Consider the following 17701-nt stretch of genomic DNA (forward strand, 5'->3'; position numbering starts at 1 on the left):
GATACTGTAAAATTGTAGAGAGCATTTTAATTATTACAGTGGAGTGTATTCCATCATTTCTGTTATAGTGCTAGTGATAATTTAAAATAAAATATATTATTTTTTAAGATATTTTATTTCCAGTGTCGCTGCCACAAACATGTAGCAAAATTCTTTATCATGCAGGTAGATTGAAATATTCTGAAGGAAAAGGAAACTGGGCAAGAAAGCTTGTATTTGTGCCATGAAATCCAGCAATATTTTGGTTTGCTTTGAAAAGGAGTGCATTCTTCTTGTAAGAATGTGCCCTCCTTTAAATAGTTTTATTTGAATTGAAAGCTATACGGAATACTTTGTTGCAAGGCCATTAACCACAAAAATGCTTGCCTAATTTGTTACTGCTGCTGGAGACCCACTGTAAATCTTATTAATGTGTCTGCTACTGTAAAAGGAAGAAAGTAATTAAGTTTTATTACTATTGTTCTAGAAAACCTCTGTTTTTTAAAAAAAAAAGAAAAGGGGAAAAAACAATGTCCCTCAAGAATGGTAATATTAGAGGGGATGACGTCTGTTCTCTGAAGGAAATACATATGAAACTCACGTTGGCAATGTGCGTTAATAAAATAATAGACTATCCCATTGAATTTTTCAATTAAGACTATACTCCTATTCATCAAGGATGCGGAACGTACAACTCTTTAGAAGTGTTGGACTCCCATCATGCCTGAACACTGCAGATGATGGGAGTTGGAGTACAGCAACTTACCTGGGAATAAGTCCTACTGAACCTCATTGGGGCTTACTCCTGAGTAGACATGCCAAGGATTGCACCGTAAATTGCATTTGTGCCTTGTTGAAATGAGTGTCTTTTCTAGTCTGATTGGTGGTTGTTGTTCTTTTGTTTTGATTTTCCAGGGATGTTCTTTCGAAAAGAAAACCGACCATGAGGACGCCCGCGCATTAACACATTCTTGGGCAACGTCGCCGAAGAGGATGAGATTGGCGTTTTGTGCCTGAGACCCTTTGCCACCACTGTTGGGTAAATGAGAAGTGGCTGTGTGATTATGCTGACATCCCAGCATGCATCTGGTAGACCTGTGGTTAACTCGCTCCCTCTCCATGTGTCTGCTCTTACAAAGCTTTGTCCTCATGATACTGTGCTTTCATTCTGCCAGTATGTGCCCCAAAGGTTGCCTTTGCTCCCATTCCGGAGGTTTGAATGTCAGCTGCAGCAATGCAAACCTCAAGGAAATACCCCGAGACCTGCCTCCTGAGACTGTCCTCCTTTACCTGGACTCCAATCAGATCACCTCCATCCCCAACGAAATCTTCAAGGACTTGCACCAGTTGAAAGTCCTCAACTTGTCCAAAAACATTATCGAATTCATAGACGAACACTCCTTCAAAGGGGTGGCCGAAACCTTGCAGATGTTGGACTTGTCGGACAACCGGATTAAAAGTGTGCACAAAAACGCGTTCAACAACTTAAAGGCCAGGGCTAGGATCGCAAACAATCCCTGGCACTGTGATTGTACTCTGCAGCAGGTCTTGAGGAGCATGGCCTCCAACCACGAAACGGCCAACAGCATCATCTGTAAGACTTCAGAAATCGACGAACACGCCGGGAGGCCGTTCCTCAACGCTGCCGACGCCGACCTCTGCAACCTCCCTAAAAAGACTACTGATTATGCTATGCTGGTCACCATGTTTGGCTGGTTCACCATGGTGATATCCTACGTCGTTTACTACGTGCGGCAAAATCAAGAGGATGCTCGCAGGCACCTCGAGTACTTGAAATCCCTGCCAAGCAGACAAAAGAAACCAGAAGAAGCAGATGACATAAGCACTGTCGTATAGTGCCTCGGGTTCAGTGATTGACTACGAGGTGGAAATTAGATGTGCATAGCACGGACGCCAGGTGTTTACTTCTAACATTCGTTGTAAACCTGTAAGACTCCCCCCCCCCCCAATTAAGCTGAATTATACCACTGTCAAAACTTTCTAACAAAAAGATTTCTGTTTGGGGTGATAACAGTACACCTTTATTGTTTCTCTGGTGGTATTCTCAACCAAGTAAAACTAATATGTAAACATTAGTTTAGACCCATTCCACTCTTTAATAATGAAATTTATTTTTTTAATTTAAAACCAAATAAAAGCTTAACTTTGAACCATGTAAATACAGGCTAATTTATTGAACCAAGGTCTGCCTGATGTGTGCGCGTGTGCGTGTTAATATGAGAGAGGGTGGAGGAGTCTAGAATGGCTGTGGTATAGGATTTATTTTGTTTATAAGAATATTTATAAACCACTAACTCCTACAAAATATCAAGGCAGTGTACAATTAATAGGGTGGTTTTCATCCTGAAAAATCCTGCCACTGTCCAGCTTTATCTTATAAAAAAAATATTTGTACAATTTCACAGAATTGGGCAAAATCTGTAATGATAAGAACACATTGTGACTGCTTAGTGCTATGAGTGTGTGAGTGTGTGTGCCAGTCTTTCTGTAATCTTTCACCTCTCTCCCAACCCTCTCCAATTGGCATTAAGCTTTAACTTAAAGTATCAAGGGAAACCGATCATGTTGCTGAGAAGAGGGAAGGAAATCCAATAACTAGCTGTTCTTTCAAACCTCCCCAGAGAATCCTGAAGCATCAGAGGGTTTAAAACACACACACACACACACACACACACAGAGAGAGAGAGAGAGAGAGAGAGAGAGAGAGAGAGAGCGCAAGAAGGCTTCCTTCTGTGTAGAGATTAGAAATGGATGAATTTGTCAATTTCACTTTCTCTCTGATTCTCATTTTTCCATCCTTTCGTTTAGTTCTGCACATTCTCACAACGGTTTGCAGTTTATTTGTTGTTGTTTTTAAAGGCCTCAATAAAACCCATCAGTTATTTTAGTGCAAATTTATCCTAATATACACATTATTATATGCATTTTTTCCTAATATGCACAATTTGCATTTCATTTTTTCCCAAAGTTTTTATGTTATTTGCACTAATATATACATATCTTTCTGCACACTAGTATCTCCATTTTTGTACATATTACTTGACTGAGGAACTGCATTGCAAAATTGGGAGAAGTCAGGATTTCAAAGGATGACTGTGTTTCCATAATATTTTGGAAAGGGCAAATTTGACAAGTTTGCCTTCAAATGAGTACTGAATTGAATTCCTTCACCATTTCTAGTGGAGATACTTGCCTTTTCCTAAAGTTCCCCACACCCCAGAGTGTACAGACAGGCTTCCTCATGTTGCAGGTAAATCCCAGAGAATTTTTTTGGGGGGAGGACAGTGGGAAGAGACTCAGGACTGATGGGGCAGCGGGAGGTATCTGAAGTGGTACCTCAGATTAAGAACAGTTTCAGGTTAATAACGGACCTCCAGAATGAATTAAGTTCTTAACCTGAGGTACCACTGCAATTTGATTGTGACATTGGGTGGACCCTGCAGAAACAGTGCAGCATGGAACCCACCATAAACTCTCCTGTTTTTTTCAGATCAGTATTCCAAAACATGGTTATTGTGGCAGCACAGCAGTGTGAAGTTAAAATGCCTGCAAATCCATAGAGTTTTTGCTTTGCTGAGCAGAGATGGCATGACTTACTGGCTGTTAACTGTCGTCCTGCCATTGCAAGCTGTGGAGCTCATAGCCAAGTACCAGACAGATTTCCTTTACCATACTAGCTGTGTTTCTTGGTTCCAATAGAACCAGAGGGCAACATCAGCACCAGCTTTCATTTTGTCTATACAGACACATGCCCTCACATAACAGAGGGGCAGTGTTTGATCTGTGGCATTTGTATAGAGTGGGTGTGCTGGTCCCGGCGGGTTACCATGCAGCGTGGTCCGAGTCCAGTCCAAGGTCGAGGCTGTGGTATGGAGGCTGTCCGTCAAGGCGGGGTCCAAGGCAAGGAGTTGGGTGTGGTCAGGAACTCTGGCAGAAGAGCAGGACAGGGTGCCAGCAGGAACAGGTTACCAACAATGTTGGCACACCACCATTAGAAAATGTTAAAAAATTTAACTCTGTGCCTATATTGACTATATATAAAGTAATTCTCTTGAATAGGAATCAAATAAACACAAAGAAAGTATTTTATAATCACTTTTTTATGAAATAGTAAGTAAACAGAAATATGAAAAATTATAAAATACTTTATTTTTAAATCTTTCGAATTTTTCAATTTTTCCCACGGCACACCAGGCAACATCTCGCGGCACACTAGTGTGCCGCGGAACAGTGGTTGAAAAACACTGCTATAGACAGAGCTATTCCGCCTAGCCTTTAATTTGAATTCAGCCTGATCTTTTATTTCCCTTCTCTTCTCTTCCCTCCCCCTCCCCTTTTATGAAGATCCCACAGCTTTTATGGGATCCCACAGCTAATTCTCCCCTGGCCTCCTCGCTGGCCCAAGTAGGACCAATTCAGCCAGCTAGCCCTGGGGATTATCTAATGCTTATTTCCCCTAAAGTGATTTTTGAATTTTATTGTTATTCATGTTTTTATACTGTATTTTATGCTGCTTTTACAATTAAGTGCTTTAAATTTGTTGTTAGCCGCCCTGAACCCAGTTTTTAAACTGGGAAGGGCAGGGTATAAATCATCATCATCATCATCATCATCATCTTTTGCCCCTTCATGTAACATTCAAAGGGGCTAATTTGTATGGCACAGGCTGTTACAAAGAGCAGTTTTGAGAAAGGCCAGTGCTCTTTTTCTATAGAAAGAGGTGCTGGAACTCTCCATGTTCTCTTATAATGGTAATGGCGTCACCTGAGAGGTGCAGGAACTGAGTTCCGGCAAGTTCTGGCTGGGAAAAGAAGCCCTGGATATAGTCAAAAGAAAAGTGGCTTTTCCACTTGCACCGTAGAGAGGTAATACATCGCAAATGGATAATTTGCAGTTAAGAAATGGAATGAAATCCAACATTGCCTCCCCCTTCTCTTTTGTTACCGTATCATATATTTGAAACCTAATGCTATATTCAGTGGCTGGTGTCAGTTAGACATATCTCTCTTTGCCAGCCTCGGGATTTAATTAAACTATTCTAAAATAGAAACAGATGAGCTTTTTGTATTGTGTGAACAAAATTGAAAGGTGCTTTTCCCCCCTTGAGAATAGTGAAAAATGTAAGTTTGGGGGGGTGTCCCCATTTTTTAGCTATATTGAGTATAAACTACTTGAAGAATTAGAACGATGCAATAATTATTAAGTATTACAATGTGTCCTGTTTGATTAAAATGATCCTGTTTCAATTGATTTGTCAATGGATTTTAAAATGATTTTTAAAAAAGAAGTGATTTGATTCCGACTAAACAGCAGGAAGAACTTTTTTACAGTAAGAGCTGCTCAACAGTGGAAATGACTCCATCAGAAGGTGGTGGACTCTCCTTCCTTGGAGATTTTTAAGCAAAGGTTGGATGGTCATCTGTCATGGATGCTTTAGTTGAGATTCCAGAAGGGGGTTTGGACCAGATGTTCTTCAGGGTTCCTTCCAACTCTACAGTTATATGATTCTGTGATACAATTTTGAGTGTATGTTGTATATGCAAAAGATCTCATTTTTCCAACACTAAATTCATTTCTTGACATTTCCATGTCAGTTTGCTTAAAAAAAAAAAGTCCTCATGAAAATTAATCAGCATTTTAATGCAATATACATACAAGCAAATAGATTTTGCCTAACGTAATGCTTTTTTGTATGTTAATTTTGCTGACAGCTTTATTGACACTTTACCCCAGTATTCATTTTTGTAATTATTATTTTTAAAATGAAACAGTATACTAGAAGGAGCGTCTCCACCCCCATCGTTCAGCCCGGATACTGAGGCCCAGCTCCGAGGGCCTTCTGGCAGGTCCCTTGCTGCAAGATGTGAGGTTACAGGGAACCAGGCAGAGGGCCTTCTCGGTAGTGGCGCCAGCCCTGTGGAACGGCCTCCCATCAGATGTCAAGGAAATAAACAACTATCTGACTTTTAGAAGACATCTGAAGGCAGCCCTGTTTAGGGAAGTTTTTAATGTTTGATCTTTTGTCATGTTTTTAATATTCTGTTGGGAGCTGCCCAGAGTGGCTGGGGAAACCCAGCCAGATGGGCAGGGTATAAATCATCATCATCATTACATCCTACCCCACCCAACTAAAGGATGAACAACAATTAATAACAAAATGCCTGAGTGAATGGGAGCATCTTTGTCTGGTGCCTAAAGGTTGATAGTGATGGTGCTAGGAATATTCCTCTGTGGGGAGCATTCCACAGTCGGTGAGCCACCATTCAGAAGATCCTGTTCTTAGTAAATCTTCCGTCATATTTTTCTGATGGCTCTCCTAGTCAGTAGCTTATTGCTTGCTCTTTGTCTAATGAAGGTATCCTGTCCTCATTTCCATCTGTTCCTCATAGAGAAAAGGAGAAAGATAGGCAAATGTGGTGAAGTATTTTAAAGTTCCAGGCTGGGATCAAAGGTCTGGTCAGGTTGAAGAACTCATTCCTTAGGCCATGCCTTTTTCTTCATGGGATCCCAATGGAAATTTAAGTGAGGCCGAAGGATTTATATGATCTGAAGAGAAACCAGAGTAAAATTAGTGAAAATGTATAAAGTTAGTAATAAATATTGGAAATGTAAAGAAAAAGAGGGAACATTTTATCACATGTGGTGGGAATGTAAAAAGGTGAAAAGCTTCTGGGAGATGATATATAATGAGATGAAAAAAATGTTGAAATATACATTTATAAAGAAACCAGAAGCATTTTTACTTGGCATTGTTGGGAGGGATATAAATAGAAAGGAATGTAAGCTTTTTTTATATGCAATAACAGCAGCAAGAATATTACTGGCCCAAAAATGGAAGCAAAAAGAATTACCAACGATTGAGGAATGGAGGATGAAGCTAATGGACTATGCGGAACTAGACAAACTAACAGGAAGGATTCGAAACCGGCGGGACCAGAAATTCACGGAAGACTGGAGTAAATTTACAGATTATCTGAAAAGTATTTATGAAGAGCAGGCGATGTTTGTAGGTTTGCAAGAAGTTTTGTGAGGAGTATTAATGGAATTACTGCAAAAATGGATAAGGGGAAGGATGATTTGTCAAGAGAGGTAAAGGCAATATAAAGTTTAGAAATGCATAAGAAGTGGTTAAAATGGTAGATCATCAGAGGTGCTGATGGAAGTCTAAAAAGATTGTATAAGTGATAAGTTTTGTGGTGCACCTTATAATTTATATGTTAAAATTAATAGAATATATATATATATATATATATAGAGAGAGAGAGAGAGAGAGATGAAATTTAAGTGAGGCTGCCTCTCGGCTGAGGAAGGCCAAAGGCCTCTGCCGTTCCTTTGCTGCTTCTCTCCTCCCCCTGACTTGTGTCTGCGGTGATAACAACCAAAATGATGACTCTGGCAGCCTTTGTCTTTCAAGGCTAGCAGGAGAACAAATGCCTCAAGGGGCAGAGCTCTTCCGTCTTCAGGCAGGCGAGCAACTTCTAGCTGAGGACTGGGAATAAGCCAGGAGGCTCCTTAGCTCATCAACTGCTTCATCTCGCTACCTTGGCAGCAGCTTTCCGTGCTGTGTGGCATTTCCCTCCCTGATCCTCATCAGTCCCTTGGTGAAGTGTGATTTTTCTCCATTACCTTCTTAGCCTCAGGTTTTAAAAATTGTAATGTTCATGCTCCAGTATTCCCATCAGAGGTGTTAAATTGGCTGTGTGCTTTTTTAAAAGAGTTGGCTTCTGGGGATGAGGGTGGGGGAAAGTCTACAGGTAGATATATCTACTCTCTTTTAGCTTCAACTTTCCCTTGTCCTTCTCTTCAAATTGCAAGACCAGCCACTGCCTCTGCAGTATCCTTGGTTATTTTTTGCCTGGAAACCATCTCCTAAGTGATGCAAAAACAACAAAGTTTGACCCGTAGCTGTCAACCGTCCCTTATTTGGCGGGAAACTCCCTTATCCCAGCGCCGTGTCCCGCTGCTGTCCCTTATTGATGATGTCCCTTAAATTCCCCAGGTTTCAAAGGAAGCAGCTCCTCTCCCTCCCTCCCTGCCGGCCAGGGAGGAGGGAGGCTCCAACTGGGTTGCTTGACTGTGTTGCTCACCCAATAAGGAGTCTAAGAACGACTGGGGGGGGTGAAGCTTGCATGCCTTGTGCCGATCAAATCGGCCACATTGCCTGCAGCGCTTCCCAGCGGAGAGGTGACGGTGGTTTTCCTTGCTGCATCCCCTTTGCCGGGTTGCTGCGCTGTGGGAGCCACCACTTGAGGCTTTGTTTGGCTGCTGGCTGGGCTTTCTGCCTTTGGCTCAGAGGGGCTCAGAAGTTGAACATACCTGTGTTCAGAAAATCCCTTATTTTGGCTGCTGATCCCTTATTTTCGAGGCTGCTGATCCCTTATTTTCAAATCTGTAAGTTGACAGCTATGGTTTGACCAAATGTGGGGGACCCAAGGCACAGGGCTGAATTGCCTCTGCTCAGGATGCAGCCTGCAGTCCTGAAATGTCTATCTTTTTGTGCATTCAGCAATTTCTATTCAAGGCCTATGGGCACATTTGGATTTTTCAGTGAGTGTTGTGGGCACCAACCTTTTGGGAACCTCTCCCCTCCCCCAGATCATCTTCCCCTACCAAGCACACAGAAAGACAAAAAATTGCATCACACAGACTTCATTTTTCCAAGGATCTGACCTCAACTCAGATCCAGTAATATTAATCTGAGCCTTAAAAAAGCTTTGACAGATGCCAACAACAACAACAAAAGGCACACAGAGCTGAAAGAGGAAGCGGGAAAGAACATCACTCATTCTTCACTGAGTGCCTCAGGTCTATAAGAGGAGAAAATCAGTGCTTTTGTATAAACATAATATTAACGTTTCATTTTGTATCAATACAAAAGACTAAGTCCATTCTTGAGAAGAAATGTATTGTGAGTCACTTTTAAAGGAAAGCACAATGGATTGTGAAAGTCTTTGTATGGGACACGTATTTGCTTAATTTCCTCCGGATTCATTCATGATGCAAATCGCTCAATTGAGAAAAAAAAATGCAATCAACTAAAGTGGTGCTTTGCTTTGTTTTGAAAAAAAAAATCAAGGCTATCACAGGGATTTACAGCTGGATTAGTCAGATCAACATAAAATGTCTGGTGGCGAAAGAAAGAGGGCCAGAGAACATCTAATTTCAGGAAAGCTGCTAGTTAGGTAATTAGAAAATAGGTTTCCGGTTCCGCTCTGCCTTAATGGAGGCAGCCTCCACAATAGCAGATCGTTGGCGAAGGAAAAACAAGGATGATTGAGGGTAATTATCCTTGCAAATTCCCCCCAGGGACGGGGGCCCTGAACGGGCTTCAGTTGCAGTTTGTCTTGGTACCTGGCGCTCGCTCCGGCATTGAATGTGGGGGGGGCAGGGAGGTGCTGAGTACAAAAGCACTTCGCCTGGCAAAAACCCTCCCAACACCGCCATTAAGAAGCAGAGGTTCTCCTGTTAATTAGAGCGTAATTGGACTAAAGTACAGGTATGTGCTAGAAGAGATGAGATCAGAAACTGCGGAACAAACCAAATGCTTTAACATTTGAATTTGAGATAAGACTTCATTTGGTGCAAAAGACAGTGGGGGGAGGGGAGCCTACAGTTTCTTTATTTAAAGTTTTCTTCTCTACATTTATGATTCAGCAACCCTCCTCTGAATGTTAGTTCAAATTATATTTGTACAAGTGAGGATGGAAGAAATTGGATTCTAAATATGGAATATAACATCAAATGAAACTGTGTGTGTAAAAAAGAAAAAGGGAGGGAAGCTCAATTTTGCAAAAGGTTTATGATGGAAACCTAGAGCTGACCCTTCCCCATCCCTTATTGTTTACAAAGTGAACTGAATAATGCTAAGAGGACTTGGAATTTAATTTAATTGGAAGTATAATTGCTCATATATCTTCAGTTGGAAGGAAGGATGAAAGGAGTCTGTGAACTGCCAAGGAGCTGATAAGGTTCTTTATTGAGTCATATGCAGTTTGACAGACCACTCTTCCTCCCAGGCTGAGAGGTAAAATGGTGACAACAGGTAATAGTTACTGGGACAGAGTGACTATTGCAGCTGTTGTTAAAGTTGCAAAGCAACAATGCATGGAACAGAGCGATGGAGAAATTTCTGGAGCAGCAATGGTATATCAGCTCCACTCAAGACATGACGGATAACAGCAACAACCGGGTTAAAGAAAGACATAGCATCTTACAAGGACAGGAAGAAACACCACAGACAAAATAATTGCCACACAAAGGAAGAACAAGGATATAGTTTGAGTTCCTCACTTGTAATTTTATAAATCATTTAATGTGTCAACACGAATAGAAGTTATTAATATTACAGTTGTTGTATGAGGGATTATTATTATGACCGGAATGTAATTTTGGAATGCAGAAATAAAGAAAATAATCAAACCGTCAAATCTAGCATGCAGGGGTGGCACTTTATCTAAATTATATAATTTGGTATTTGAACAATTCGTATTAATAATTGTATTATAAATTGGTATTGTTATAATGAGGCTATTATTGGACTCTAATTGAAAGCTAATAAAAATTATTATTGAAAAAAGTTAGGTAATTAGAAATAAATCCATAGAACAGCAAAGGGATGAAAGGCAAAAAGGAATGGATGTTTTCCTAAAGTAAGGATGAAAACATATTGGCAAAGATCTGCGATCCCCCCCCCCCCCCCCGTTTCATAAGTTCATTAGTAACAATGAACAGATGCCAATTGAAAATATGATATTAGGCAAGCTTGACAGTTTCAAAAGATTCTTAGCTTTGTTTACTAAATGCAAGTAAGATAAACAAGCTAAATGAGTTCAGTCTCTTAAGACATCTGGAAAATTTCTGATGCAGGCTGTAAACTTTCTGATGCAGATTATCCTATTTTTTTTCATTCATTCTTTTTCCTGCTCATAGGAACATTAGAATCTGTGTTATGCCAGGTCATACGCTTTGGCTGATCGGCGACTTCCGGTCGGTGCCAGCGCTTAATGGCGGTCCTACCTCCGAGCTCCGGAGAAGGACTGCTCCGCAAGTTCGGGTCTTACCCGCTACGGCGAGCGGGGGACCCCTAAAATCTCAGGCGCGGAAGCCTGAGAGCAAGGAGACTCGGTGGGCACCTTTGCGCCCCCCGGTACTGTGAAAGAGCCTTTTTAAAGGCTCCGGAGCGGCATCGGGAGTGAGCGCGGTGCTGAGAGTCGCTACCCAGCCTGCGGAGTGAAGCCGCGTCGCCATTAGCGGAGAGCGCCGATTCCTTCCTGAAAAGAAAATCTGGACTGGATTCCCGTGAGTAAGAAGGGAAAAAATTAGGAACTTTTAAAAAGTGAAAATTTGGCTGAAAACGGGAGGGCAAAAAATAAGGAAGTCTGCCCCCCCTGGACTGCAGGAATTTAAAGCAACGAAAGACCTCGCTGCAGTTATTAGAGACTTAGTTGCGAACTGTCAACCTGAGCTGTCAAAAGTATCTCTCCCCTCCAGATTGGCAGGAGAAGGGGGAAAAAAAGACAGTCTTGCGAAGATACTTTTAACTTAAAGGGAAACAAAGTTTTTCACTGCTCTGATCCCCGGGACGACCTGCCAGGACTTAACACCGGGAAAACTGTTCTTTAAAACAACTTTGAAGTGGATATAGACTACACCTTAAATGGTGGAAAAATTTTAAGACATTTAAGACTTAAATGGGACTTTGTTACTGATATTGGACTAACCAAATTTAAATTGGAGAAGAAGTTTTATAACTTTAATGGCGGACTTGAGATTTTCTACATCCGGCTTTCTGTCTCTTTGTTGTTTCTAACTTGGAAACTTTTAACTGCTCCCTCTTGAGGGCTAAGAGGGAAAAATTGTAAAGTAACTGACTAATACTGGGATTTTCCATTGCAAGTTTTTCCTGTGAGAACGGCCTTGGGATATGAGTGGCACGGCAGAGGAGATAAGAACCAGATCTAAAGTTAAACAAACACAAAAGAAAAGAGGCTCACTCTCTGGCAACACAGTGCCTGCACCAGACACTGGGACAGCAGCATCAATGGAACCTATGACACAGGCACTGCTTAAAATAAATCAATCCCTTGAGGCCTTAACAAAGCAATCAGCAGAAAATTCAAAGAAATTGACAGAACTTACAGCAAGATTGGATCTGAATACCACATCAGTGGCAACAAATACAGAATCTATAAATAGACTGATTCAGGAATCTTCAGAAACAAGGAAAATTGCAGAGAGTGCAAAATCTGTCGCAGGTGAGACACAGGAAAGACTTGTGCCGATTGAGAAAAAGGTGAATGAGCATGAAGCGGCCCTCTCCTTACTGGAATTACAACGGAAAGAACGAAATCTGAAATTTAGACAGGTTCCAGAGAAAGAAGAGGACAATCTGGCGGAATTTCTCACAGAGGCAATTCTGGAAAATTGGCAAGAAGATCTGGAGGAAGATGAAGTGGGGATAACAACTGCTTTCAGACTTGGTAGAAAGCAAAGCAAGAAGTCAAGGGATTGTCTGATCACCTTTAGAACCAAAGAGGAAAGAGACAAGATACTGAACCTTCATTATCAAAAAGCTTTGGTGATTGGAAACATTCAAGTTCAAATCTTTAAAGACATCCCTAAATACATCTTGGAAGTGAGGACCTTTTATAGAGATCTTGCCAATTTGCTGAGGAAGAACTTCATACCCTTCAGGTGGGAATTCCCACAGGGGTTGTCCTTTAACTACAAAGGGAAGAAAGTAAGAATAAGAACAGTACAGGAGAAAGAGTACTTTTTGGAGAGAAACCTAGAGGACCTACAGAAAGGTACGGTGGATCCGGCAAAAGAAGGGCAAGGATTAACACCAGAAGGAGGAGGGCTAACAGACATTGCAAATCTATCATTTGGACTACCACAACTGCCAACTGAAGAGGAAGAAAAACTTGGAGCAGTCGGAGGATCAAACATCTAACAAATAAAATGTCTCTGCAACTTCTAAGCTGGAATTGCAACGGTTTGAACCATCCCAGAAAAAAACGACAGGTTTTCCACATTCTGAAAAGGGAACAACTGGATCTGATATGTCTACAGGAAACTCACATAACTAGAGCACACAGGAAATTGTTGGTGAACAAAAGACTGGGACAAGAATTTATATCTTCTGATAAAGTAAAAAAGAGAGGAGTAGTGATTTATGCAAAGGAAAAATTGGAACCAAAGTTAAAATTTAAGGATGAAGAAGGAAGATACCTGGCAATTGAAGTACAGATCCAGGGGGAAAAATATTTGATAATTGGAGTATATGCACCAAATGATGGGAAGGCAGAATTTTTTAAGAAGTTGCATGAGACCTTACTAGATTATCTTGACTGCAAAATAATAATGATGGGGGACATGAATGGAGTGGTTTCTACAAACATGGACAAGGCACAAAGACAGACAATATCTAAAGAAGGAAGATTACCAAAGACTTTCTTCGAGATGACGGAAAATATGGACTTGATTGATATTTGGAGAACAAAGAATCCTCTCGAGAGAGAGGGAACTTTTTTCTCGGAATCTAAAATGACATGGACGAGAATCGACCAAATCTGGGTATCTAGTGTGATGGCTACAAAGATTAAAAAAGTAGAAATCTGCCCAAAAACCTGCTCCGACCATAATGCCGTAAAGATGGAAATGAAAATGACAACAACTGGATCCTTTAGATGGAGAATGAATGACTCCCTATTTAGAGATGAACAATTTTGTATAAAGGCCCTAAAGACATTGAAAGATTATTTCGAGATAAATTTGAGAACAGATGTGGAAAAAAGAACAATCTGGGACGCAAGTAAAGCCGTGATGAGAGGCTTCCTGATACAACAGAATTCAATCAAGAGGAAAAAGCAAAATGAAAGGAAAGAAAGAATATTAGAAAAAATGAAGGAAGGAGAAAAGAAACTGAGGTCAAAACCAAAGTCTCAAGAAATTTTGAGAGAAATAAAATATTATCAGACGCAATATATGGAACTGACAAATCAAGAGATAGAATGGAAAATTAAACAAATGAGACAAAGGACTTTTGAGTCTGCAGACAAGTGTGGGAAGCTCCTTGCATGGCAATTGAAAAAGAGACAAAAAATGAACACAGTTACTTGTTTGGAGATAGAGGGAAAGAATGTTCATAAGCCAAATGAGATAAGTAACTGTTTCCAAAGTTTTTTTAGGAAATTATACACACAAGGGCCAGTAAATGAACAAGAAATAGAAGAATTTCTTAAAAATTATGGACTATCGAAAATTCCAGAACAGGGCAAGTTGATTTTGAATGAGAAAATAACAGAACAGGAAATAGAGGAGGCCATACAAAAGGCACAACTGGGAAAGTCTCCAGGACCAGACGGACTGACGGCTAGATATTATAAAGCTTTGAGAGAAGGTCTAGTGCAACCACTAAAAGAAGTTTGCAATGAAATATTGGAGGGGAAAAAGGCACCTGAAACGTGGAAAGAGGCTTTTATCTCACTTATACCAAAGACCGAGACTGAAAAGAACCAGGTTAAGAACTACCGCCCGATATCATTATTAAATGTGGATTACAAAATTTTTGCAGACATTTTAGCAAAAAGACTGAAGAAAGTATTGACAGGTGAGATTCATAAGGATCAATCTGGCTTTCTCCCGGGTAGACACATGTCTGACAATGTGAGGAACATAATAGACATTGTGGAACTGTTGGAAATGAACATTAACAGAAAAGCGGTTCTGATTTTTGTGGACGCGGAGAAAGCCTTTGACAATATTTGTTGGAGTTTTATGAAAAAGAATCTCCAAGGGATGGGGGTAGGCCAAGGTTTTGAAAATGGTATAGGTGCAATTTACTCTGAGCAGAAGGCAAAGCTAATTGTGAACAATGTGGTAACGGAAGAGATAGCCATAGAGAAAGGAACACGACAGGGATGTCCTATTTCCCCCCTACTTTTCATACTAGTTCTGGAGGTTTTGTTAAATATGATTAGAAAGGACCAGTTGGTTAAAGGTCAGGTTGGAGTGAAAGAGTATAAATTACGGGCATTTGCAGATGACCTAGTTTTGACTTTGCAACAGCCAATCACTAGTACAAAAAGAGTTTTAGAACTGATCGAGATATTTGGTCAAGTTGCAGGATTTAAGCTGAACAAACAAAAAACTAAAGTATTGGAAAAAAACCTAACAAATGAAGAAAAAGAGACATACCAGAATGAAACAGGTTTGGAGATAGCAAAAAAAGTGAAGTACCTGGGGGTGAATTTGACATCGAAAAATGTGAATCTTTTTAAAGACAATTATGATAAATGTTGGACAGAAGTTAAGAAAGATTTAGACATATGGTCAAGGCTGAAACTTTCCTTGTTAGGCAGAATTGCTGTTATCAAAATGAATGTATTGCCTAGAATGTTATTTCTGTTTCAGACATTACAAATAATAGACAAGATGGACTGTTTCAAGAGGTGGCAGAAAGACATATCGAAATTTGTTTGGCAGGGCAAAAAGCCAAGAATAAAATTTAAGACATTAACAGATGCGAAAGATAGAGGGGGTTTTGCCCTGCCGGACTTAAGACTCTACTATGAATCAGCAGCGTTTTGCTGGTTGAAAGATTGGCTGCTCCTCGAGAATACAGACATTTTGGACCTTGAAGGATTTGACAATAGATTTGGCTGGCATGCATATATATGGTATGACAAGGTAAAAATGCATAAGGGTTTTAAGAACCATATGGTGAGGAAAGCTCTGTATAATGTTTGGATTAAGTATAAAGACCTGTTTGAAAGTAAAACCCCCAGGTGGTTGTCACCAATGGAAGCAAAAGAGGTGAAAAAATTGAATATGGGTTCTAATTGGCCTAAATATTGTGAAATTATAGAACAGGAAGGTGAAAATGTAAAATTGCAGAGTTTTGAGAAACTGAAATTTAAGGTGAGAGATTGGTTACATTATCGACAGATAAATGAAGTATTTAAACAGGACAGAAAGAAAGGCTTCCAGGTGGAGAAGTCAAAATTAGAAATAGAACTGTTAGAACCCAATACTAAAAATTTGTCAAGAATGTACAACTTGCTGTTGAAATGGAATACTCAAGATGAAATGGTGAAATCTAATATGATTAAATGGGCACAGGACATTGGGCATGATATTGAATTTGCAGACTGGGAGCAGTTATGGACCACTGGTGTTAAATTTACGGCATGCAATGCCTTAAAAGAAAACATTATGAAAATGATCTACAGGTGGTACATGACTCCTGCTAAGTTAGCAAAGATCTATCATTTGCCCAATAACAAGTGTTGGAAGTGCAGTGAAACGGAGGGAACCTTCTATCACCTTTGGTGGACCTGCCCGAAGATTAAGGCTTTCTGGGAAATGATCTATAATGAAATAAAAAAAGTTCTGAAGAGAACGTTTGTAAAAAAACCAGAGGCCTTTCTCTTGGGTATGGTGGGCCAAATGGTGCCAAAGAAGGATAGGACATTTTTTATGTACGCCACCACAGCAGCAAGAATTCTTCTAGCAAAGTATTGGAAGACGCAGGATTTACCCACGTTGGAAGAATGGCAGACGAAGGTGATCGACTATATGGGACTGGCAGAGATGACTGGCAGAATTCGAGACCGGGGGAAAGAGGCGGTGGATGAAGACTGGAACAAATTCAAAGTTTATCTTAAAAACTGTTGTAATTTGGAAAATTAGGGGCTCAGAGTTATAAGAGATAAAGAACTACAGTGGTATTAATAATTAACTGAAGTTAAATACATGAAATATATTTAAGTTATGATCAGAGGGTTGCTGAAAAATCTTGAAACAAGAATGCAGAAAAGGGGTGGTATGGGGAAGTCATGTTTTTGTTTGTTTATGTCTATGTTTTTGTTTTGTTTATTTTTATTTATGGAAAACTAATAAAAATTTATAATAAAAAAAAAAAAAAATATAAGAGGAGAAAATCAGTGCTTTTGTATAAACATAATATTAACGTTTCATTTTGTATCAATACAAAAGACTAAGTCCATTCTTGAGAAGAAATGTATTGTGAGTCACTTTTAAAGGAAAGCACAATGGATTGTGAAAGTCTTTGTATGGGACACGTATTTGCTTAATTTCCTCCGGATTCATTCATGATGCAAATCGCTCAATTGAGAAAAAAAAATGCAATCAACTAAAGTGGTGCTTTGCTTTGTTTTGAAAAAAAAAATCAAGGCTATCACAGGGATTTACAGCTGGATTAGTCAGATCAACATAAAATGTCTGGTGGCGAAAGAAAGAGGGCCAGAGAACATCTAATTTCAGGAAAGCTGCTAGTTAGGTAATTAGAAAATAGGTTTCCGGTTCCGCTCTGCCTTAATGGAGGCAGCCTCCACAATAGCAGATCGTTGGCGAAGGAAAAACAAGGATGATTGAGGGTAATTATCCTTGCAAATTCCCCCCAGGGACGGGGGCCCTGAACGGGCTTCAGTTGCAGTTTGTCTTGGTACCTGGCGCTCGCTCCGGCATTGAATGTGGGGGGGGCAGGGAGGTGCTGAGTACAAAAGCACTTCGCCTGGCAAAAACCCTCCCAACACCGCCATTAAGAAGCAGAGGTTCTCCTGTTAATTAGAGCGTAATTGGACTAAAGTACAGGTATGTGCTAGAAGAGATGAGATCAGAAACTGCGGAACAAACCAAATGCTTTAACATTTGAATTTGAGATAAGACTTCATTTGGT

The 17701-nt window shown here is 40.2% G+C and overlaps 1 protein-coding gene across 5 annotated transcripts in view; it reads left to right on the forward strand.

Annotated features, from left to right (window-relative positions):
- The window catches only part of LRRC3B (leucine rich repeat containing 3B), a 70944-nt gene extending 68785 nt beyond the window's left edge, over positions 1-2159 (forward strand). For all 5 annotated transcript variants that reach the window (XM_028750655.2, XM_028750658.2, XM_028750654.2 and 2 more), the window contains one exon: positions 895-2159. In XM_028750655.2, coding sequence (XP_028606488.1) covers positions 1060-1836 — 777 coding nt within the window. In that variant the 5' untranslated portion in view covers positions 895-1059 and the 3' untranslated portion in view covers positions 1837-2159. The remainder of the gene's footprint in view (positions 1-894) is intronic.
- Positions 2160-17701: the final 15542 nt, after the last annotated feature.

This window comes from Podarcis muralis, chromosome 12 (assembly GCF_964188315.1).
Source record: "Podarcis muralis chromosome 12, rPodMur119.hap1.1, whole genome shotgun sequence".
In the NCBI taxonomy this organism is placed as follows: Eukaryota; Metazoa; Chordata; class Lepidosauria; order Squamata; family Lacertidae; genus Podarcis; species Podarcis muralis.